Source organism: Oryctolagus cuniculus, chromosome 8 (assembly GCF_964237555.1).
Source record: "Oryctolagus cuniculus chromosome 8, mOryCun1.1, whole genome shotgun sequence".
Lineage (NCBI taxonomy): Eukaryota > Metazoa > Chordata > Mammalia > Lagomorpha > Leporidae > Oryctolagus > Oryctolagus cuniculus.
The window spans coordinates 85,822,892-85,847,892 of record NC_091439.1 but is presented as its reverse complement, the minus strand read 5'-3'; the positions used below and the strand labels follow the sequence as shown (position 1 = coordinate 85,847,892).

General features: G+C 40.1%; 1 protein-coding gene across 2 annotated transcripts in view; it reads right to left on the bottom strand.

The window, feature by feature from the left end:
• The window catches only part of ANTXR2 (ANTXR cell adhesion molecule 2), a 153,925-nt gene that overhangs the window by 123,859 nt on the left and 5,065 nt on the right, over positions 1-25,001 (bottom strand). For both annotated transcript variants that reach the window (XM_017347476.3, XM_002716994.5), the window contains exons 4-7: positions 11,965-12,046; positions 11,394-11,501; positions 11,218-11,286; positions 10,347-10,427 (exon numbers count right to left, since the gene is read on the bottom strand). In XM_017347476.3, the coding sequence (XP_017202965.2) occupies positions 10,347-10,427; positions 11,218-11,286; positions 11,394-11,501; positions 11,965-12,046 (340 nt within the window). The remainder of the gene's footprint in view (positions 1-10,346; positions 10,428-11,217; positions 11,287-11,393; positions 11,502-11,964; positions 12,047-25,001) is intronic.

Sequence of the window (25,001 nt, the reverse complement as noted above, 5' to 3'; positions counted from 1 at the left end):
AATTTTAAGTTCTCGTATTTTATATAATTCTACATTCTGGCATTTTGTACCAAATTGTGAAATACATAGTAAAAAGCCTTTTTTATATTTAATATTTCTAACAAAAATCCTGTCCTTTCTTGAAGCATTCTCTTATTTAAGATATATTTTTCTTGAATATCTCCTTTAAATTGTATAGTAAAAGGACTGTCTTATATTAATATAAGGAAGTAAAAATCCGAGGATTTCCCCTTTTCTGAGCTGTTTGGAATTAAACCACTAATGGAATAATGACATCCATACCATACAAAGTATAAGTACTTATTTTCTGCTGCTTCTAACTAGTTGTATGGAATTCTGATGCATTGTTTGTGCGGTTCACATCATCAGAAGACTCTCTGCATAGCTCAGGGAACTCTGCAAACACTGATTGCATGAAACTTCTCCGTCTGGCAAAAGAGAAGGGTCGGGGAAAAAAAAGATAAGGTTGTTTACGTCAGCAGCTCTTAGTCCCGGATGCGGCCTGAGTCAGCTGTGCCTTCGCTGCCTACTGGCCTCCTAGGACTGCAGACGCTTGGCGGGAGATGAAAGCAGATCTCCCTGCCGTCCGTTCTCTGCAGCCCGACTTGAATGAAGCAGCAGAGCGGTGTTTCACCCTGGGTACCCAGGCGTGTTCCAAATTAATTAGCATTCCATCTACGTCTAGTGCAATGTGGTCAGGCTGCAGGATTGCACCACAGGCCAGATCTCCATACTAGATAACAAGCAGCACACCCGCACTCAGCATCCGGGCCTGCCAAGGATTGTGGGAGGTAGAGAACCATCAGGAGGTCAGAGGCACAGGTGTCCCCAGATCACACTGGTTACAAGGAGGGTTCCTACCTCACTCACTTACAGGCTCACATCCACGTCCTTATAATTACTTCATATTCACCAGATAAAGGGACAGGACTGTCAAGGAACTATCCAAGGCAGAAATAACCAGAGAGAATACAGAAGGTCTGAGTTTTTTGAGCGTCTTCACTTGATTTCTCCTTTCTCAGAGATTTTAAGAAACATATGGAACCATATTTTGAGAACCTGCAAGTCACTGACACGTTTACATAATGGACACGTGTTACCATAGCAAATTAAGGGACATGCAAGACAGAGCTACAGGCATATTATGGCCTGAAAAATGCCACAATGATTATAGTTACAGCCTTCTACTTCTGGCATTCAAGGGAACATGGAATGACTTAGTGGAGAGTTATAATTAAGATGTACCCAATATAAAAATCTAGCATAGAAATAATTATGACTGGGAAATAAAGTCATAATTTAGGACCTGTGGTGTTTTTGAGGTTTATGTTGAATTTGGAAGTATCTAGAAATTAGGCTCTGAAGATCAAACATCTAATTTGAAAAACAAAAAGGGCACTTCTTACAGCTAACATAAGCCAAGACAGATTTAAATATCCATATTTTTTTAGTTTCTAAATGGTACTGGGAAGGAGACTATATTTGCAAAATAACTGACCATTCAAGACCAAAAATAACATTTTTAATGAATAGTAATACTACATATTCAAAACTCAATCTAATATAAAAAGTATACAGTACAATGTTATCAAACAATAATTGCTCAGTTAATGTTTACTGCTTTTAGTTGAAAATAAATGTAATACTTTCTCAATTAAGAAAAGCACAATGGGGTGTGTGACACTTCATGAACCATTAAGCACGTAAAGAAAAACTACAGAGCGTAACAAGGAGTTATCTGACTTAACATGATCACATTTTCAGTCACACGCAATGAAAGAATATTTGTTCAGATAAATCTAAATTTGGGTAATCAATGGAACTCAGAAAACTTTGGACCTGAAGCAAAAAATAAAATAAACAATAAAAACAATATGAACAATATGAAAAGGAACAAATATAAGATATACATTATATTAGATAAGCTGATTTTAAATAGGATATGTAGAAAAGGGATATTAAATTCTACCAAATGGTTTTTTTTCTGTGATTTTTTAAGGACAATTCTAAATAATAGGGCTATTTTCCCTTAAAATGGTCATATTTCATTACATTTAAATTCACATATGCTACCCAAACTTCTGCAACACTGCTCTAACTCTATTAAAGAATTCTAAGTATTCATCCTAGCAATAACTTTCTCACACAATTTTGGGTGTATAATATCGCCCACCACCACTCACTGCAGATAATTCACAAACACCCCAGGTGGTCCTCAGCACAGAGAGGCTGCTAGCTGCCATGATTTCCAGCATGCCAAAAAACATCAGTAAAAGAACAAATTCTAAAAAAGAAAGCATTTTTTTCTGACTCAAAGAGCTGCTTTAAGCACTACACATACATAGATTCCTAACTTTGATTCTTATAAGGAAAAATCCCCGAAGAGCATTAGTTCTAAAGTTCCCAATAAAATGAAGCCTTAGTAATTAACCCTCTTGTGTGTGGAATGAATAGCCAAAACAATCACAAAGACATTTCTCCTACTCTTGTTTCTTTTCAATATTCAGATATGAAAATTTTATTTGCTGTCTACCAAACATCCTAAATATATTTTTCTCAAATAAGTCATACTTTAATTAAAAATAATGGTCATATGTAATCACATGTTTTAGTTGAATTCATTCTTTAAAAATGTTTGGAACTTCAAAATATTATCAGTTGCTCAATAGCAGGCACCACTGTGACCTATTTCTCAATATGGATTCTCTCTTCTGCAAGCAGAAGGTCATAAAGGTACACGTGACAAATTCCTAAGCAAACTCTTAGAAAAAGAAAGCTCAGGAAGAGTGTAAGTCACAATCATTGCCTTTTACTCTTCCTATCTCAAAACAAAGCAAAAACACTGCTCTAACTCCAATTTTGGTGAAAATATGCCCACAATACACAAAACAAAAAAGAGGCCAAATGACACTTAAATTACTCTGTACTTCACAACTGTAGTTTTTATAATGAATCATATTACCAGGTCTTTTTTTTACCACAACATAGAAAAATGTCAAAAATGGATTGTGATTTAAAACGAAAGCTCACCTGCCTGTACTTCACCTTCACAGTTCTATGAACAGCACCCGGTTCCTACTGGGGAAACTGTTCTCCACTCCACCTGGCCCTAGTGAGGTTACCTTGTTCTCCTTCTCTGCCTGGCCCCTAATCCCTTGTCATGGGTGGGCATATTACTAGACTAGTTTAAGTAACACTGACATGATAACTGGTACAAGAATGACAAACAGCACAACATACAGCATAACACACAGAAATGAATAATGGAATCAGAGCCTTTACCTGGGACCACATACACTGATGCAGAAAGACAATGGCATGAACTTTTTTTTAGTGGGCTTGCTTATGTAGGCCAATAACACTTCTTTTGTTTCTCTCCCTTAAACTAGTATTAACTGCATTATTGTCACATGTGATCAAGAAGTTTAACACAGAGGTACACAGTAAGGCAGTAAAATCAAAGTTATAGGGTCAGTGTTGTGACATGCTGGGTAAAGCCACAGCCTGTAATGCCAGCCACCCACATGGGCGCCAGTTCATGTCCCAAGCTGCTCCACTCCCAATCCCACTCCCTGCTAATAGCCTGGGGAAAGCAGCAGAGAAGATGGCCCAAGTGTTTAGGCCCCTTCTACCCACATGGGAGATTTAGATGAAGCTCTTGGCCACTTGTGGCCATCTGGGGAGTCAACCAGGGGATAGAAGATCTCTCTCTCTATGTAACTCTGACTTTCAAATAAATAAATAAATCTTTTTTTAAAAATCAAAGTTATAAGAATTCAGAAATGTTTTTATTATTCACATATACTATATTATAGAAATATAAAATATATTTTCAAAAACTTGCAAGAATTTTATGTATCCATTGACAAATTAAGCAATGATTACTTCCCAACACATATCATACATTAGATTGAAAACAGGCGTTGGCAGAATACAGTCACAAGCCTCATACTTTGGGGCCGGCCCCTCGGTTCACTAGGCTAATCCTCCACCTGTGGAGCCGGCACACCGGCACACCGGGTTCTAGTCCCAGTTGGGGTGCCGGATTCTGTCCTGGTTGCTCCTCTTCCAGTCCAGCTCTTTTTTTTTTTTTTTTTTTTTGTGTGTGGCCTGGAAAGTGCTTGGGCCCTGCACCCGCAAAGGAGACGAGGAGGAAGCACCTGGCTGCTGGCTTCAGATCGGCACAGCGCGCCGGCCGTAGCAGCCATTTGGGGGGGTGAACCAACAGAAGGAATACCTTTCTCTGTCTCTAACTCTGCCTGTCAAAAAAAAAAAAAAAAAGCTTCATACTACTTCATACTATTAACGGGAAGAATGTTCTAATGAGGCATCTCATCTGTATTCAGTATTAAATACCTTTAGATAAAAAGAAGCCCCAACTCTTCTAATTAATAGTGATCCTCACATTATAGCCAGCACTCTATAACAGGAATCCCGAATGTATTTTTATTGTTGCTCAGACATCAGATTTTTCATCAAACCATGATTTTACAAACAGAGGCTTCCACAACTACACAGTCAACATTCACAGCACAGCCTGCTGAAACCACTTAAGCTAAGGTCTTATCAGAAAGTTTATTAGGTACCCAATTCTCCCATGAAAATGATTTACCTAGAGAAAAGGTGTGTTTGTACCATCTTCTTACTCCACAATAATATAGTTTTAGACATCCCTCTGAGATACTTTTCAAACAAAACAACAACAGACACTACTGAGAAAAACAATTTAGCTCCCAACGTCAAATGAAGCTTGTATTTCCAGCAGCATGGATGAAGTTACTTTTTGAAAAGTATATTGCATTTTTCTCTTTCAAAGTCATCCACTCCAGTTTTATTTAAATATCCTACGTGTATAGGTAGCCATTCTCCTCCCATTTACACTCCTGTATTTCCTATTAGGGACTTAGAAGCTCAGGCATGAACTGCCATCACTTAGGATATAACATTCCCAATTCTTTTAGACCAGAATTATTTATAAAACAAGCTTCACAACTGATTCGTCTGTTTCAGCTTAATACTTTCTGAGACATTTTTGTTTTTAAAAAATGTGGAAATAATTCCAAATAGTAATACATCACATGCTCCCCCTTTTTTGGAAATAAGAACTATTCTGTTCTATTCAAACAGAATAGTTTGATGTTTATTCTTTCCATATCATTCGCCAATCTGTGGTTTTGTTTTATTTGTAATGCTTTCATCCTCAACACTGTATTATGAAACACTAAGAACCCATAACATAAGACACTCTTATGTCAGTCTGGTCTTTAATAGTTCAAATAAAATTTATTTTCAAAAATAAGTCCCATAATCACCTTCCAAGAAACCAACACAAAAAGTTTTTTTTAACAGTCCATGGTTTTAAAGATAATTTGAAGTGAAAAACAGAAGTATATGCTTGGGTTTGTGGGCAGTGGGAGGGGAGGAGGAGTAAGAGGAGAAACAATGACTCAGTTCTGCAGTTTTCTAAGTGTGTTGCTGTCACCAGACTTGCAGCTCCCTAAGGGACATCCCCCACTGGGATTTTCTTTTGGCAAGCTCAGCTTCTCTCTCTCTGCCCTCCTCCACCTGGAACAGTTAACACTCTCCCCTTCTGCATCAACACACTGTCGACGCCCGCTTCTTCATACCAGTCAGAACAGCCAAGTTCCATTTGACACACCGCCCTCCCGTCCCGTTAATCCTATCTATGGTGAGCTCTGAGGCTCTCTTGGTTCTGTAGTGCTCACCAAATTTACCTTTCCATTTCCGGTCTCCCTTCCATCATGATAATAACAACACCTAGTATGTGCCAGCCAGCGTTTGCCATATCCCTCGGAGCTCAGCAAGAAACCAGGAGTTTATACCTAGAGGTTCAGCCCCTTCCTGCTTCTGACCTAATTCTGATAGGGCAGAGAGTTTATCAGATGCTCTCCTCATGGCCCTTGACCTAGTTTTATTCTGAAAGACTCAGAGTCCCAGTGCTGAAATAAGGACTGCTGTTCCCTCTTTAACAACTGGCTTTCTACTCTGAATCCCTCCTTAGTCCTGGAAGTTCCCCACCCTCCCCACTGCAAGCATCATGGCTCTCTTCTGAATGTGGGGTCCTGAAATTCTACTTTGCTTTTGTCATGGGAACACTCAGTGTTGTCTCCCAGTTGTTGCCTGGATCCTGATTTCATGGCCTGAGAGTCTGGAACTAGGAAACCCCAAATGCTCGCCTTCGGGTAGCAACACCACCCAGAAGTCCTTGTTGAACTCCCTGCTGAATCTGATCTTCTAACATCTCAGTGCCATGTCCTTGTATAACTAAGACTTTGATCGGGTGGCTTGCTGGCCACCTCTTCTGTGGACTGCCCTGGAGACACATCCGAGAGCCCATCCTAGCTCTGCCACTCACAGCTGCCCACCACTCCTAGTTTCCCACCAAACCTCTTCAAGGCCTGCTCTTGACTTAGATCACTGGTAATAATTAACCTCATTTAATTCAAAACACAGCTCAGTAAAATGAAAATCATCATCCCATTTAGTTTAATTTTAACCTTGAGAGAAACCACTTTACAGGACATAAGGCAGGTCTCGTGCCTAGGCAACAGCAGCTGAAACTCACACGCAGGTCTTCCTACTCCCAAACTCATACTGTCTCCAATTATACAAGGTTTCCCTTTAGTATATCTCACAAGACAACTGCCAGATACGTATACCTCCCCAACTTCCACATCCTCCTGTAAGTTAAGAGAACACTCCTCCTAAACATTCATGCTACCAGAGAAATCCCATACTCTAAATCAACCTTCTGTGATTAGCCGATTGTTTATGAACTAAGTGTCAATCCCCTATCCAAGTATGTAAAGGTCTCTATAATCTGGAATCCAACTATGTGTCAATTTACCTCCTCCACTCTCCATAATCCTAGCCCAACCACATTTCTTCCTGTGACTCAGCCACTCGGTCCAGGTTGTTCTTGAAGTTCTGTATTCTTGCTTCTGTTTAAACCTACTCCTAGAGGCAGAGCTCAGTTCAAATCCTACAATGAAAAGTCTGCTATAACTTTATAAAACCAAACCTATCCTCTGGCCAGGCCAACCTCCACTCCAGTCACATGGCATTCACCACCAATTCTGTCACAAAGTCCTTTTTTATCCCAGAAGGTGACTCACAAAAATTCCTTCAAGTCCCCACAGCAAACCTTACAGACTCCAAACCTGGAATCAGCAATCCTTTTAAGAACCTTTTGAAGACAGAATTTGTCATATTTGAGTGTTGTGTTAAGTGAATGAAAGAATAAGTTAATTGAGGAAAGAAGGGAGAAAAAGAGAAAATGTTTCTTCACAAGTATCTCCTTGAGATAATAATGAATTATAAACCTCCATATGTGCTGTGAAGATTGGAAATTACACCAACATTCCAAAAAGTGTTACTTATCATGTTTGCCTGGATAAAAATCTAAAAATGTTGAAACAATATCTTTTCCCCAAAGTTAAAACAGAATGCTTAAATGATTTTCTAGGGGCTGGCGCTGTGGTGCAGGGTTACCCGCCTGTGGTGCCATATGGGTGCTGGTTCAAGTCCCAGCTGCTCCATTTCCAATACAGCTCCCTGCTATTGTGCCGGGAAAGCAGTAGAAGATAGCCCAGGTTCCTGGGTCCATGCACCAACATGGGACACCAAGATGGAGTTCCAGGCTCCTGGCTTATGCCTGGCCCAATCTCAGATATTTCAACCATTTGAGGAGTGAACCAACAGATGGAAGATCTCTTCTCTCTCTCTCTCTCTCGCTCTCGCTCTCTCTCTGAATTTCAAATACATAAATAAATCTTTTTTAAAAATCAAGTGACTGAAAAAAGTCTTTGTTATGAATATCCTGCATGCTAACAATTTAATACTATGTAAAAAATTTACTTGATTTAGGCCGGTGCTGCAGCTCACTAGGCTAATCTTCTGCCTGCAGTGCCGGCACCCCGGGTTCTAGTCCCGGTTGGGGTGCCGGATTCTGTCTTGGTTGCTCCTCTTCCAGTCCAGCTATCTGCTGTGGCCCGGGAAGGCAGTGGAGGATGGCCCAAGTGCTTGGGCCCTGCACCCGCATGGGAGACCAGGAGGAAGCACCTGGCTCCTGGCTTTGGATCAGCACCGGCCATAGCAGCCATTTGGGGGTGAACCAACGGAAAAGGAAGACATTTCTCTCTGTGTCTCTCTCACTGTCTAACTCTGCCTGTCAAAAAAAAAAAAATTTACTTGATTTAGAAAACCATTTATTTATTTATTAAGTATTTATTTATTTGAAAGGCAGAGTTACAGAGACAGGGAGCGAGAGGAGAGTGAAAGAGATCTTCCATCAGTTAGTTCAGTTCCCAAATGACTAAAAGGGCTGGAGCTAGGCCAGGCTGAAGCCAGGAGCTAGGAGCTCCGTCAGAGTCTGCCACGTGGGTGACAGAGTCCAAGTACTTGGGCCATCCTCTGCTGCCTTTCCAAGCACAGCAGGGAGCTGGATCAGAAGCCGAGCAAGACTTGAACTGGCACTGTGCCAGCTTATCCTATGTCACAATGCTGAACCCAGTCACTTGATTTTTAAGTAATAAAAAAGACAGAACTACTACAGTGCTGCTTCTTTTTTCCAACCACAACAAAGAGTCTCCAAAATGAAACCCTGACCTCTGCTGATTAAGAAACTGATTGTAGACAAACAACATTTTAAGAACACAGGATATCTTAAACATAAAGGGGACAAGTCACTGCACTGTGGGGGCAAAGAGGGGTAACAAAGAAATCCATGTTATCCATTTTTCTCAAAGATTAACTTCAAGGAAATTAATATGCTGACAAACAATGAGATAAGATGTATTTACATAACATCTTTCAGGAAAGGCAAGGTTAATCCTCCACCTGCAGCACCTTTATCCCATTTGGGCACCGGTTCTAGTCCTGGCTGCTCCTCTTCCAGTCCAGCTCTCTGCAGTGGCCTGGGAAAGCAGTGGAGGATGACCCGGGTGCTTGGGCCCCTGCACCAGCAAAGGAAACCAGGAAGAAGCTCCTGGCTCCTGGCTTCGGATCAGCATAGCTCCAGCCATTGCAGCCATTTGGGGAGTGAACCAACAGAAGGAAGACCTTTCTCTCTGTCTCTCCCTCTCACTGTCTGTAACTCTACCTTTCAAATAAATAAATAAAATCTTAAAAAAAAAAAAAAGTCTGCTGACTTGTTTACTTAGTAGTTCAAATTATCCACACTTTTGCATTACCCATTCTTTGTCCTGTGTTTCAAAACTTAAATCACAGTTATAGAACAATTTTCCTGAACCCAACTATAAAACTATCATTTTTCACACTGTAATTTCTTCCTAAAAACTGAACACTATAATATACATGAACTCCTAGAATATTTGCATCTCTCTTCCATTCTGCATTTATATTTGGTTTGTCCACTAGAAGTACTGACATGTAATGGAACAAAATTATGTCTTCTCTGAAAAGCTCCATTATTTTTTAAGAGACCTACATGCTACTAAAAACAAATTCAATAAATCTCACTCTGTTTCTGCAAGACATAATCTTTAAAGGGAAATTTTAAATGCCAGAACCAAATGTTAGAAGAAACTGAGATTTTTCCCCCTTTAATAAACACCTAAAGATGAAAGGAAATGCTTTGGCTTGGAGAATACACATTATTCACCTCCATTTTAGGATGATGTTTACAAAAATATCATAAATACTTAATAGCAACTGTTCATAGTGCTTCTAGCAAAAGGCAGTGAAACGAAACATAAACCTCAGCTGTGAAAGCCCAGGAGTTTTGCTTTGCATTTCATCACTCTCCTTCCCCATCTCCTGCTCCAGGGAGCCCAGATTCTAATGATCACCAGAGACAGCTCAACTGAATTCCAAACAGAAATGTTATGGGCCCCAGTGAAACGATTTATCATTTCAATGTAAAGAACAACAATGGCAGTGGAAAACTCAGCCACTGGCTCAAGCTGCCCACCCGGCAGCTCAGAACAACCATCTTTGGAGGAGGGAGGGAACATGTATTCAATCCCAGCTTTTATTGTACATTTCTTCTAAAAAGTTTATAACACTTTCAAGGTATCCAGACAGTTAACTCTGTGCTCCAAAGGAGGAAGTGTTTGAGAATGTTATGAATATGAAATCACAAACTCAGGCTCAATACAGCCCAAGAGGCAAGAATTAGCACCAAATCATTTACAAGTAAAATCCAGATCTTCAAAATTACGCTGCATTTGCGATACCCAATCACTTTCTTTCTTAATCTCTTTATTCTAGAAACTGACCATTTGTGCTGCATATAAAGATTACTTTTTATGGTTAAAATATGTATAAAATGATCCACCTTTCCTGTCCCCCTGGGATATACTCACAGAATTAATTATTCCTTTAAGGGCTTGAAATCCACCTTTGACAGGGAAAACTTGTTCCTTGGAATCAGCAATTTTTTCAAGCTTTGGAAAAAGGAAGAAAATTTAATTAGGATGCAGCAGAGACATAAAACTTCCCAAACGTAGCCACTGTGTTTCAGTTTGGTCCATCTGACACATCACTCCACAGCATACATTTGCCAGTGTGATCTGGGGTCAAGGTCAGGAAATGAGAGAGGGCGGTGATGCCAGTGTTACTTTAAATGAATCACTGAGATCAGTGAAACCCCTTTATGGGGCCCCAAGCTGCAATTTCAGGACAATACAGAGTTCTGATAGCTGCTAATGGCACAAGACTCAGGAGGCAAACCCAGGCTCAAGCAAAAATTTAGACATAAGGTGATTTTGCGAGTGAAAAAAAAAAAAAGCAGAACTCTCAAAACTTCATGAAAACTCAATTCTCCAAAAGAAAATTATTAAAGATTTCTCTTAAATGGACTTCTCAAATCCTCTACACCTACAAGTCAGGTATTAAATCAAAGTAAAAACTCTAAATTAAATTGACATAATAATTTTGTTTGTTGGATTAAAGGAGTATTCATAACAATCCAAATTCATCCAAATGAATCCAAATGTGTACTTTAATTCCTCAAAACAAATAGAGTGTTCAAGAAATGCAGTTTTACTTTTGGTCACGAAGCCTATCAAAATTCTCATATTAGTAAGGTAGAGCTCATTAAACGGCCACTTTATAGAAAAACTGATATCATTTTATAGAAAACCTTTAACAAGTGATTATTGTGAACAGGTGAAACTATCCTGAAAAGACAAGTGTGTGATTTAAATTAAAGCGTTCCTATCTGTTGTAGCTCACCTGAGCTTGTTCAAAGTCAAGGACACCCACACAATACACACTAGCCCCAAGGGATCTGGATATTTTTGCCTGTTGAGAAAAAGCGGAAGCGAATTATTCAAATATCCAGCTATGTATGCAGAGACACATATCCATGTACAGTGGGGTGGAGAGAACAGTTTCAGTTCAATACTCACCTCCTTCTCTGCATATGATGGCACCAGACCGTCCAACTTACCATCTGTCAGAGCAATTATGATACTGGAGGTTTTTAAGCCTCCTGCTTTCTGAATTTGTTCATTCGCCTGAAAATGAAGAATAATTATCCAACTCACAATTTAATTTTAACTTTTAACCAGCATGTTCCATCAAGCTGAATTTTTAAGTCGGACAAAATCAAAATACTACTGACTAGATTTTGAAACAGGGTATTTTGTGTTGGCTATTTTATCTGAAATATGCATTTAGTCACATGATAAAGTAGTTACTATTGTGTTTTAATGATAATAGATTTTGGGCCTCATCTGAACATAACCACTGAAAAAAAATTGAAAATTCCTTAAAAATGAAAACGCCATCCAAATTCGAATCACCACAGTAACTTGTTTTGCACTAGTCTCATCTTTAGCACAATGAAAAGCATCTTTAAAAAAAAAAAAACTTGCCTACAGAAAACTAGGTGATGGGCTTTTACACTTTGCTAGGGAACTGCATTTCACTACAGAGGAAACAGTTCTCTCCCACACTTAGAAATGAAAAAGAACTTACTAGTTTCAGTCCTTCATGGATATACGTCTCTCCTACAGGACTAACACTCTTTAAATCCTCCAAGCCTTTGGTGATTTTGCCCCTGAAAATAATGTACAATATTCAATGAAAGAAAAGTGAGCAAACATCACAATAAACACCTCTCGAAAGACCCCGCAGAAACACAAGCACATTTTCCTTAGTAAGAACCAGAGTAAAGGAGTGGATTTGTGGGCAGATGGCTCCACAATACTTCTTGTCATTTTAATATGTACTTAATAATGTCTACAAGATTAACTACAAACAAAAGTACTAAAAATGTCTGGAAAAAATCTAAGTATATTCTAGGCATTCTGAACTAAGAACAAATATCTTCATTTTTTTTTACTAAATTCTAAGGAATAGCACAAAACTACAAGGATTGAGTAGCTCAGCTTCATTGCAAAATTATTCTCAAAACACTCTCCCACCTCTTTAAAAGTAGAAAAATTTTCTTTATTATCTGTGACTTCCTAAAGCACATTACTTAACGCTCACTTACAGAGAGCAACCTTTTTCCACTCTAGCCTCTCAGAGTCCTCAGTCTCACAATTTATTCAGTTTTGTGGCCCTTCTCCCCCGTCCAGACACCAGCACCTTCTCTTAAATAAGGTAGATCCTTAACGCATATTTAATGGGTAAACGAAAGAACAGAAGGATGGATAAATGGACAAGTGGGTACTAAACTCATGGAAGAGGCAATATGAATGAAAAAGATGCAAAACCATAGAATAATCCTTTTCATCATGACTAATTAATTGTCCCAATGGATTATGTCTAAATATACTACCAAGAGCTCTTCACTGTGTATGGATAAGGAAAGACCTAATATGTTTAGAAATTTTTTTAGATTGCAAACCCCTTTAAAAATAAATAAAACTACAAAAATATTAAGAGATAAATCAAATATTGTTGCAAAAAATATTCAAAACAGATCAGAAGACTCCTTCTTAAGACACTCGTTCCAGAATTTTAGTTTTTCAACAGAAGCAGCAAGAAAAAGTGTCTTTTTAAAGTTCTTGAAATGGTAAACAGAACGACAAGCTTTTAAATAAAACATGGAGAGCATCCAAAGGTGAGAGAAGAAGGAGATGAATTCTAAAAAGCATTATCTCAACAACAAGGAGTTTACTACTGGTGTTAAACTCAAAATTTATAAGTATGTGCATGTATACATCAGATGCCATTATAACACATGCCAAAAATAGTAAAAAAAAAAAAAAAAAAAAAAAAAAAAAAGTTGTCACTGAAATACAGTGCTCAAATACTGGAAACAACTGAGCCACTCATCAGAGATGCACACATATTTGTGAAAATTATTATCATGTAAGCTCTCCATCTCCGGAAAGTTCTAGAAAACAGACAACTTTCAAGGTATGAACCTAACCTTCCTTCTTCCTGGTCCAGTCCTTTCTACCAACACACATCGGTTGTCTCACTGCATACTTGGTTTAATATCTAAGTATTCTATACTTTTCCCTAACTTCATTACACTCTCTCCTAAGATGCCCCAAGTTTTCTATTCATACTTATATTCAACTTCTACTACGATGAAAAGTTTTGTTTCTTTAAAACATTCTCCTTTAAAAATGCTTAACAAGTTTGATTATTTTCATTCATATTTTCACCTCTCAACTAATCTGGAAGGTTACAAAAGGCTATTACCATGTCTTTTGTTTATGATGTCTCCCCTTATACTTCACTTATTATTTATTCTACAATACTTTTTGCAAAGTAAGTGTTCAATAATTTTTTAAATGCATCAAAGAAAATATTCATAATTCCCCAGATGATGGAGTAAATTACATGATTTATAACTTGTTTTATCCAAATATTTATGTTTAGTATCTACAGAAACAATTTGAAACTGATTCTGTCTGAATGCAGATACAAACCAAATATTTGGGGCTTCCCAGAGATGAGTGGCAGCGTGTCCTCAAGCAGTAATGCTGGCTGCCAAAAGGGAAATGAGAAAGACAACTGAAATGCGAGTTTACACAAACAGATTTTGCTTGGTAAAAATATCCTTCTTCACTCAGTTCAGATCAGCTCACCATTACTCTTTTTTTAAGATTGATTTCTTTCTTTCTTTCTTTCTCTCTCTCTCTCTCTCTCTTTCTTTCTCTCTCTCTTTCTCTCCCTCCCTCCCTCCCTCCCTTCCTTCCTTCCTTTCTTTCTTTCTTTCTTTCTTTCGAAAGATGGAGTTACAGAGACAGAGGCAGAGAGAGAAAGAGAGAGGTCTCCCATCCGCTGGTTCACTCCCCAAATGCAACAGCCAGAGCTGAGCTGATCCAAAGCCAGGAGCCTGGAGTTTCTTCCAGGTCTCCCATGTGGGTACAAGGGCCCAAGGACTTGGACCATCTTCTACTACTTCCCCAGGCCATAGCAGAGAGCTGAGTGGAAGTGGAGTAGCCGGGACTCAAACCAGTGCTCATGTGGGATGCCGGCACTGCAGGTGGCATGTTTATCCACTACACCACAGTGACAGCCCTCACCATTACTTCTAAGAATCAAATGACCCCACAAGACTCAAACCTGAAGGCATGTGTAGGATTTGCAGTCTTTTGGAAAGGTGAGCCTCTGCTGGCCTATTCGGTAGAAGAGACAGAGCACTTTGTGGTATTCTGTCTGTACCCACACCTGCCCCCATAACAGGCCAGGCTACACTGACTCCCATGACTACTTCTGCCACTGCACAATCGCAAGAGCCCCTTTGACATGGGACTGGTCAAGGAGTTAGATTAGGGTCATGAGCTGGAAGCCACACACCCCCCCTTACCCCCATGTACGCTCACCTGTATCTACCCACCTGTGAATCAGATTATGTCACCACTATCCTTTGGAAGTAAGAGGAGAACACTAGGCCTCTCTTGCCTTCCCTGCTCTTGCTCCCATGAACTCTTACCTGTGCTCTCCGTCTAAGGGTATGGAGTTCCCGCTTTACCCTTCTTGGCCCACTCTCCCTTAATAAAGCCCTCACATTCCTGTGTATTCTTCCTACCCTCTAAATAAATTCTAAACCTTATCACGCCACATGCCTTATGTGAGCTGGTGCTCAGAACTCTCCTCTAGGTAAACATCAAGAATCTGAAATATTAAATTTTGTCTAATTTAGCCCATAACACCTTGGCCACAATCAATGATATCAACACACAAGTCTTGGTCTTACACTTCTTCCAGGGTAACTGCCCAATGGGTAGACCTGTTATTAACCAACAGGACGTCACTTTAGAGAAAACAGAAGCCACAATAAGGGAGGGCAGATCTTGGGCTTCCAAAGGATGCCAAGGAACTCAAAATAAATCCTAAGTTCTTTGGGTCAGTGTTGTGACATAGCAGGTAAAGACACCACCTGCCATGCTGGCATCCTATATGAGTGTATAGTCGTGTCCCAGCTGTTCCACTTCCAATCTAGCTTCCTACTGATGGCCTGGGAAAAGAAGCAAAAGATGGTCTAAGTACCCAAGCCCCTAACACCCATATGGGAGAGCCAGATGAAGCTCTTAGCTCCTGGCTTCCGCCTGGCTCAGCACTGGACACTGCAGCCATTTGGGGATTGAACCAGCAGATGGAAGAGCTCTCTTTCTTTCTCTCCCTCTCCATATATAACTGTGACTTTCAAATAAATAAATAAATCTTAAAAAAAAAAGTTTTAAGGGAGCCGGTGCTGTAGTGTAGCGGGTAAAGCAGCTGTGTGCAGTGCTGGCATCCCATATGGGTGCAGGTTTGAGTCCCAGCTGCTCCACTTCCAATCCAGCTCTCTGCTATGGCCTGGGAAAGCAGTAGGAGATGGCCCAAGTCTTGGGCCCTTGCATGCATACAGGAGACCTGGAAGAAGCTCCAGGTTCCTGGCTTTGGATTGGCTCAGTTCTGGCTGTTGCAGCCATTTGGGGAGTGAACCACCAGATGAAAGACCTCTCTCTCTCTCTCTCTCTCTCTCTCTCTGATTCTGCCTCTCTGTAACTCTGCCTTTCAAATAAATAAATATTTTTAAAATAAGTAAATAAATAAATATTTTTAAAATGTTCTAAGGTTCTCAATGAATAAAGAAAAGCAAACAATTAACTAAAGAAAAGCAAAATTATGTAGCACAGAACTCATCCACCCACCCTGTGATGTTAAACCAAACTCTAAAGGAAAGCAGGGTAGGGGGCGGGTGAGCGATTTTAGAAAGATAAAAAGATTTGTTATACAGATAAACTCAAATCCAACATCATCTTAAAGGTCAGCTTCACTGACTTTGCCTTTAAGGTTAAGTCTTCAGCTACCAGCAATGGTATTATTGAAACTGTTTCAGTATTTGTTATGAACCTGTTGTCAAGGATGTTGCTATCCTGAGCAGGACAGCCCCTATGAGGTCTCATAGCAGAAGTTTCTTTATCACCCCTGAGTAACTAACTGTTGCTACACATTTCCTCCTTTCAGCTACTCAGAACTATGCAAATAAGGGAAGCCCATGGTAAAACTTCTGACTCATTAAGAAAAATTCTTTCAAGTCCCTATGATTATCCCACTGCTTCATCCTCTTTTCTAAGATCTTAAATTTCCAAAATTTAATAATTATTCTTTTGTATTCAGTCTCAAATACTTTTTGCAAAGAAGTAAGATTTAAACAAATGAAATGATATGTTTAACCTCTGGTTTTTTAAGAAGCTGAGAATCAGAGGACCAAATTCTACAGTCCTCTGGAGAAGGGAGGAGGAGGAGAGGGAGAAAGGGAAGAGGGAGAGGGAGTTGTCAAGATAGGCCATCATCACATTTAGTCCCAGTTCTTTGATTAGGGCTAAGTCCCATCTCCCAGAAATATCATTATCTCTCTCTCTCTCTCTCTGCATCTCTCCTTCTCTCTCTGTAACTCTGCCTAACAAAAAAGAAATAGCTTTATGGCCCCTAACTCTACCCTCTACACTTTAGTTCTACTTTCTTAGTCATCTTTCCTTTTTCATAAGAAATAGTTCACATTTGTAACACCTTCCTGCCCATAGGAAGATGGGGTCCAGAAGTCTCTTACATTTTGAAATAGCTGTTTCTTTAACCCAAGCTGATGAAAGTCCTTTAAAATTCTTGTGAGATGGCTGAATATCAAATTGTGATTCGTCTATCAGACAAAAGCCACATGCACAAAATTTCTTCAAGAGGTTTCTTTCCACTTTAGGCAGTAAGTGCGATGAAACCCAAACCCAAAGGATGCTTAGAAGTTCTGCTGTTTGCCAGAGGCGCACCTTTAAGATTCTTATAAGTCTCTTTGTCTAGAGGAGAGAGGATCAATAAGTCATACTCTCAACCCTTTCTGAGGTCCTACAAGTCTCTTTCAGCTGCACCCTTAATTGCCCAGTGTTGCCACATTTTACAGGTAACAATTTAGACCTGACTGATGTAAAACCATTTTTTTAAAGATGTATTTATTTTATTTATTTGAAAGGCAAAGTGACATGAGAGAGAAGGGGCAGAGAGAGAGAGAGACAGAGAGCTCTTCCATCCACTGGTTTACTCCCTAAATGGCTCTGATAGCCAGGGCTGAGCCAGGTTGAAGCCAGGAGCCAGGAACTCTTATTTGGGTTTCCTACATGGGTGGCAGGAGCCCATGAAGTAGGACCATGCTTCCACTGTTCTCCCAGGCACATCAGCAGGGGGCTGGATCAGAAGCAGAGCAGCTAGGACTCAAACCCCAGCTCTGACATGGGATGCTGGCATCGCAGGTGGCAGCTTAACCCACTGTGCCACACCACCACACCCATGACTAGTTCTTAAACTGGAAGAATGCTCTGCCAAGGGAGACTACAAGTGAAAGTTTTAATTTCAAATCTATCACTTCCTGCCTCTCTATACTTCCTCTACAGCCTGATTTAAAACTAAAAAGATCCTTCTTTGGCTTGTATCACTTCTTTTGTGTGTCACTACGGGAAATAAGGAAGCCAACTTGCACCTTCAGAGGTCTGTCTCGAAGTCTCCTTAGCTATTCCCATAAGTTGATTGCATACATTCTGTATTTCCCACATTCTCACCAAACTTTCCACGATTACAGAATTGGCCTCTGTGCTTCTGTCTGCAGTAACCACTGACGCGCTGCTGCCTTTCCAATTTTCACTACCAATCTCCTCGAGGTCTTTCTGCGTCCATCCTAGCCACAATGTCTATCATTTGTTTGTTGTTGTTTTATAAGATTTATTTATTTGAAAGTCAGAGCTAGAGAGAGGGGGAGAGACAGAGAGAGATACAATATGTTTTGATTCCCTATTGCTGCATTAAAAGTTACCCCAAAGTTAACAGTTATAAATAAGAAGGATTGCTTCTCACGGTACTGTGCATTCAATGAGTGGTTCTTGGGCTTCCCATGTGGCCAGGTGGGATGCTGAAAAGGCTAGAAGACCTTCAATGTCCTCATTCACATAGCTGGCAAGTTGGTACTGGGGCTGGTGCTGGCTGTAGCCTGAGAGCTCGGCTAGAACCACTGGCCAGGGTCTTGATTCCTCTCCACAGAGTCTCCCCACAGAGCTAGGCTGGAAGTCCTCCTAGAATGGTTGTTCCAAGGTAGTCCAGGTTTTTATATGGTAGTTGGTTTCCTCATTAAGAGCCCTTCAGAGGAAACTGGCATGTGTTACTCAGTGGCAGGCTTGGAATTGGAACTGGCACGATTTCATCTTCACATCTGCTGCATTCTATTAACTGAAGTCAGTAAACACCTGGCCCAGATTCTTAAATGTATGTGTGTATGTATGTATATAAAATATATTCTAGGGGCCAGCACTGTAGTGCAGCAGGCAAAGCCTCTGCCCGGGTGCTGGTTTCGAGTCCCGGCTGCTCCACTTCTGTTCCAGCTCCCTGCTAATGTGCCTGGGAAAGCAGCAGAAGATGGTCCAGGTGCTTGGGCACCTGCACCCAGGTGGGAGACCCAGAGGAAGCTCCTGGCTCCTGGCTTTGGTCTGCCCAGGTCTGATCATTGGGGCAGTATGGGGGAGTGAACCAGTGGATACAAGACATATCTCTTTCTCTTTCTCTCTCTCTCTCCCTCCCTCCCTCCCTCTCTGCCTCTGTCTCTCTGTAACTCTTTCAAATAAATAAATAAATCTTATATATGTATATCATAATATATATATATTCTATCATCTTGAGAACTAACAGGTTTTTGTTATACTTTACTTTACATAACAACCCACTATTGTTCAGCTCACATGTCACTCCACAACTAACACTCACATAGGTCTTTGGGGTCCATAATTCAGATCAATAAATACAAGGTGTCAGTCCAAGATCCAAAAATAGCTACTCACAAAGTAACCTGCACAATCTGAGTTTTGTGGAAAATTTTCTCCAGTTTCGTCTGCACATACCAAATTGTGGTATTCAACTCACACCTGAAGTTCATGCCTGATGCATTTTGCATATTTTTACTCCATTTTCCTGCTCACTGCCTTGTTGAGCCAGGAGAAATCAACCCCAGCATTTTACCACTGCTGTGCACCAGGTGTCTTGCAGGCATAAGTAACAGTATACAGAATCTTCCAGGGCATACTCAAAATCAGATGGAGGACTTGACTGGAAGGAATTATTAACATTTCCATCACTGGAATCTGAGGTACTGCCATAATCAGAACCCCTAGGGTTAGCATGCATTGTGGCCGAAACAGACTTTTCTAAATAAGAGTACCTTATTCCCTAATAAAATTGCTTTTTTTTTTCTTGCTTGCTTTTACCAACTCAACTTAGGGCACTTCCTCTTACCACCTAACCAGTCTGAAAGAATAGAGGAAATATAAACGGATGACTACGCTTTTGAATTATGACAGAATTCTGAGTAATGTGAGGGCTGCAGAAGGGGAACTCAGGAAGTGTGAGTCAGTACCGTGCACTGGTTAGGTGCTCACACTCAACACAGACTTGGGTGTGAATCCTAGCTTCAATTGCTGGGCTGGGTCACTGTGAGCATAGACCCTTGACTCCTTAAGCACAAATCAGCATCCCAGCACATGCACACCACGAGCTGTTAACATCCAAGCACAATGACTGCAATGGGTACACTGACAACCTCCAAGTTCCACTTGAGCCTCAGCCTCCTTCCCACCCACTCAATAAGACAACAAAGAAAGAAAAAGAAGGAAGAACTGGAAAAATTCAGAGAAATATTAAAGGTATGCAGTTGCAAATAGGTGACAGAGGAAAAGAAAGAAAAATGAACATAGCTATAACATTTGTTATGTACCCTGCATGCATCAAACTCGAAGGTCTTGCGTGCGTTATATGCATCTAATTGTGTTAACATTGTCATATGGTAGGAACAGTTAGCTCCTTTTAAGAGGCCTAGAATTGTGGAGCCAGGGGTTAAGTAACTTGTCCAAGATTACTCAGCTGGTATGCAACTCCTGCATCTACTTGATGCAAGGTCCAATCCTGGTCTTTCCATCGTTCACAGGGAGCCAATCAGGATCCTCCAAGGGAACAGTTGGATTCACTCTATTCTGGAATGCTTTTTCTTTCTAATCCCTGAATTCCATCCTGATTCCAAGTTAGCTATCTGTGGCCACAGAAGAAATCAGTAACTTTTTTCTTTTTAATTTCAGCATCCGTAAAATTTTAACAAATAAATTCTTATTGAAATAAAACCAAGCAACCTAGAACTGTGAGGTTCTCACACCTTCAATCTCACACCTAAGACAGTGTTTATTTCTATCAGTTGTTGCTTAGCTTCCAGACTTTCTGTGCATTTGTGATCACACACTCACACGCACATGCATGCATGCACACACACACACACACCCCTCACATATATACAGTTAAGGATTTTGCTTTGTTTTTACAAAAACAAAGTCATACTAACAATGTTCTGTAACTTGTTTGATTGATTTAATATATCTTGTATATATTATGTCAATACATATGAATTTTCCAATTTTTGATAACTCCATAGTATCCTATTTTATGTATCTATGATAATTTAATTATAGTATCATCAATGGATGAGCATTCAGACTGAATACAGTTTTTCACTATTATAAACAATGAAGTAGTTAATTTTGCACATATACTTATATTTGCATGTTAATGCCAGTATTTCAGTGGGACATAATCCTAAAAAGTACAATTGCTATTAGGAACCTTCTAGATACTGCCAAATTTCCCTCCAAAATGGATGTATATAAGTTACCAATTGTAGACAAAAGCCTATTTTCCTAAATAAATTTTAATTCACCTCTTAAGGAGTTAGAGGAAACTCTTTCAAATATTAGAAATGTATATATTGTCTAAACTTAATTAAATGGCTTCTCTATAATTTCTTACAAGTTTGCTTAAGGAGTATTTTTTCATAAGTAATTGATTATTGTGCTCGTGTCAAACAATCATATGTTTTTTTTCAATTTAGGGGCAAGAGTATTGAAAAGGAAGTTGGAAATACTTATAAATAACTTATGAGAATATGGATGAGAAAAATAGCAAATATAAGCCATCATATATCATTGGCATGATTTTTAAGAGACATTCTATGCTAGCAGTTAGTAACTCAGGTTGTACAGTCAGACCAACTCAATTATTCATTTAACAAACATTTACTAGCATCTACTGTGCACCAGATTCTATTTGAGGTGCTGGAAAAAAATGAATGACAAGACAAATAAGATCTCCTTGCTTTTATGTTTACATTAAGGTCATGGAAATAAAAATAAGTTATTTAATTTACAATTTTAATTTCAAAACGTGACAGTCAAACAGAACATTCTAAGAGATTACTGGGGAGGAAAGGAGGGGTTCCTTTAGAGGTATTGGCCAGGCAAGGCTCCTCAGAGAGGTGACACATGCAAGGCCAGCCAGGGAAGAGCCAGGGCAGGGGAAGAGTGAAGGCACTAATGGGGACAGACACGTGACCTGTCCCAGGAATGGGAAGAAGGTGGGTCGGGCTGGATGATGTTGAAGGAGAGGACTGGGTGGAGGAAATCAAGCAGAGCTCTGAGGGCACCAGGATGCACTTGCTTTTTATTCTAAGCCAATGCTGTTCTAAGTATGAGAGTGGCAAGATCTGCTTTAAAATATGATTCTGGTTAATGCACTGCTTGACACTTGTTAATTGTGGGTGCTTGGACAAGCTACATGGCCTTTCTCAGCTCCAGTTTCCTCATCTGTAGAGAGATAATAACATGTTCTCTTACATGAAATGCTTAGAAGGATTAACTGAAACAATGCGTGAAAAGTACTTTACACACTGCCTAGCACATAGTAATTGCTCAGTAAATGTTTTCAACTACATCCCTACAAACAACATTAAGACACTATCCAACAGAATTGACCATAACTCACTACTCCCAATTATGTAACAGAATAACTAAAAGTATCTTTTCAAATTAGCACTTATTCCAAATTTTGTGACATCCAGAGGCTGGATATTTCCTTACTTAATCAACACCAGGCGGTTTCCTCTTCCTTGACCCTATAATGCAACCCTGGAATGCCCGTGTGGATGGGCACACCCCCTGCTCACTCACGCAGTAGATTATTCACCTTTGCATAATCCCTAAGGCTCACAGCTCACAGCCTATCTTAAGGAGATAACCAAGTAGGTAGGTAGGTGAATGAATGAACAGACATTTGGAAGATAAAAATCATGAGGCTAAGAAAAAGAAACGGAGTATGTTAAATTGAGCTATTGATCAGAAGTTTTTAAATGATGAGAACATAGATTGTATAACTGATAGTTTCTTGCATGCTTACTCTGTTCATGCAGTTCCGTACTGCCAGGCACCATGCTGAAATCATAACAAGACACAGTTCGGTCATAAGTAATTACTGCCTGCCAGTCTTGCCTCATCGCTGCTGAAAATCTTTAGCAACACTCAGAGAAACACGAAAGCACGACTTCTCATATTTACCAAGGTACTAAAGCACTATGAGTAACGGAGCCAAAATTGTGAAACCTGCTGTACTTGACATTTGCTTTTTTCTTTTTGCTTAACTTTGGCTTGTCTCACGCACCCAGATCTACATGTGAGTGTGACACATGCTATCAGGAAAGCAGCTATGTAAAATTCCTGTTTCTAGCTTTGAAACAAAGATCTGCAAAAGGTGTGGGAACATGTGCTCAGTGGTCTTCCATCTAAATATGCAAACTGTTACTACAAATAGACATTCTTTTTTTTTTTTTTTTTTTGACAGGCAGAGTGGACAGTGAGAGAGAGAGAGACAGAGAGAAAGGTCTTCCTTTGCCGTTGGTTCACCCTCCAATGGCCGCCGCGGCTAGCACACTGCAGCCAGCGCACCATGCTGATCTGAAGCCAGGAGCCAGGTGCGGGTTCAGGACCCAAGCACTTGGGCCATCCTCCACTGCACTCCCGGGGCCACAGCAGAGAGCTGGACTGGAAGGGGGGCAACCAGGACAGAATCCAGCACCCGGACCGGGACTAGAACCTGGGGTGCCAGCGCCACAGGCGGAGGATTAGCCTATTGAGCCGCGGCGCCGGCCCCAAATGGACATTCTAAGATGTGATGATTGTTTACAGCCCTTGTCTCTACTGTTGAGGAACAGTGTTTTTTTCTTCATACTATTTGTTGAACTCTTAGTGTAGGGTAAACCTTTTGAGTATAAAGTAAACTGAAAATTGATCTTTGTAAAAATTAAGAGTGGGAATAGGAGAGGGAGGAGGAAGAAGGGCTGGAGCATGGGCCGGGGGGTGGGGGGCGGCTAGGGTGAGAAGTATCTCTGTATTCCCAAATGTGTATGTATGAAATACATGAAACTTGTATATCTTAAATAAAATTTTAAAAACATGTGTAATTGGTGCCAGCACTGTGGTGTAGCAGGGAAAGCCGCCGCCTGCAGTGCCGGCATCCCATATGGGTGCTAGTTCGAGTCCTGACTGCTCCACTTGCGATCCAGCTCTCTGCTATGGCCTGGGAAAGCAGTAGAAGATGGCCCAAGTCCTTGGCCCTTGCAACTGCGTGGGAGACCTGGAAGAAACTCCTAGCTTTGGACTGGTACAGCTCCAGCCGTTGTGACCACCTGGGGAGTGAACCAGTGGATGGAAGACATCTCTCTCTTTCTCTCTCTCCCTCTCTCTCTCTATCTCCTCCCCACCCCCGCCTCTCTGCCTCTCTGTAACTCTGCCTTTCAAATAAATAAATAAATCTTTTTTTAAAAAAAAAAGTGTACTGGAAGAAAAGCAATTCCATGTTCAAATATGGAGGACCAAAGAAATTTGTGAAGTTATAGTTTACTTAAATAAAAAAGGGCAATAAAATAGAAGAAAATAATATCCTTTCTTGGAGATTTTCTGATATGCAAAGTACCTTTCTATGCATTCTCTTGCTCTGATCGTCACAGCTCTCCAATGAAATGTGGCAGATTTTATGTCTGCATTTTATAGACATAAAAATTGACACACTGATTTGATAATCTGCCCCAGGTTCCAAATCAGTAAGTGGCAAAACCAGAACACTCATCAAGCTTTCTCAGTGTATTGCCTGCAACCCCAAACTAATTCAACATACCACAGTATTGAAATTCATTAAAACCAAAAGTATTTCTATTTTGAAAGAGGTAGAGAAGCCAGCTTCATTTTGGAATAAGTTGCAAGGAACTTTATTAAAATTCCTCCTGGAGTATTATAAATCATTCCAACTAGGGCAACATTCCCTTTATATGAGCATAATTCTTCCATGATCATTAAAATACTACATATTCCCTAGCTCCAGATGAGGATGAGGATGATATTTATACACATCCCAAACACTGTCCTATATACTCACATTCATCAACTTCGATTCTTATTTCAATACCCTTATAATTTATGTATTACTGTCATCGCCATCATCATCATCATTGTCATTACACAGGGAACAATTGAGACATCAAGAAGTTCAGCAATTTGCCCTTGACCATTTAGCTCGTCAGTAGACTGGCTCCAGTGACTTCACTGCAACATTACTCGGCCTGTCAAAGAGAAACCTTTCTCCTCCAACCCCTTGCAGTCTCCCTCCTATGACACTCAACAACTGCTAAAGGAAGAATCTTTAACTTAAAGATTCAAACTCGCTCC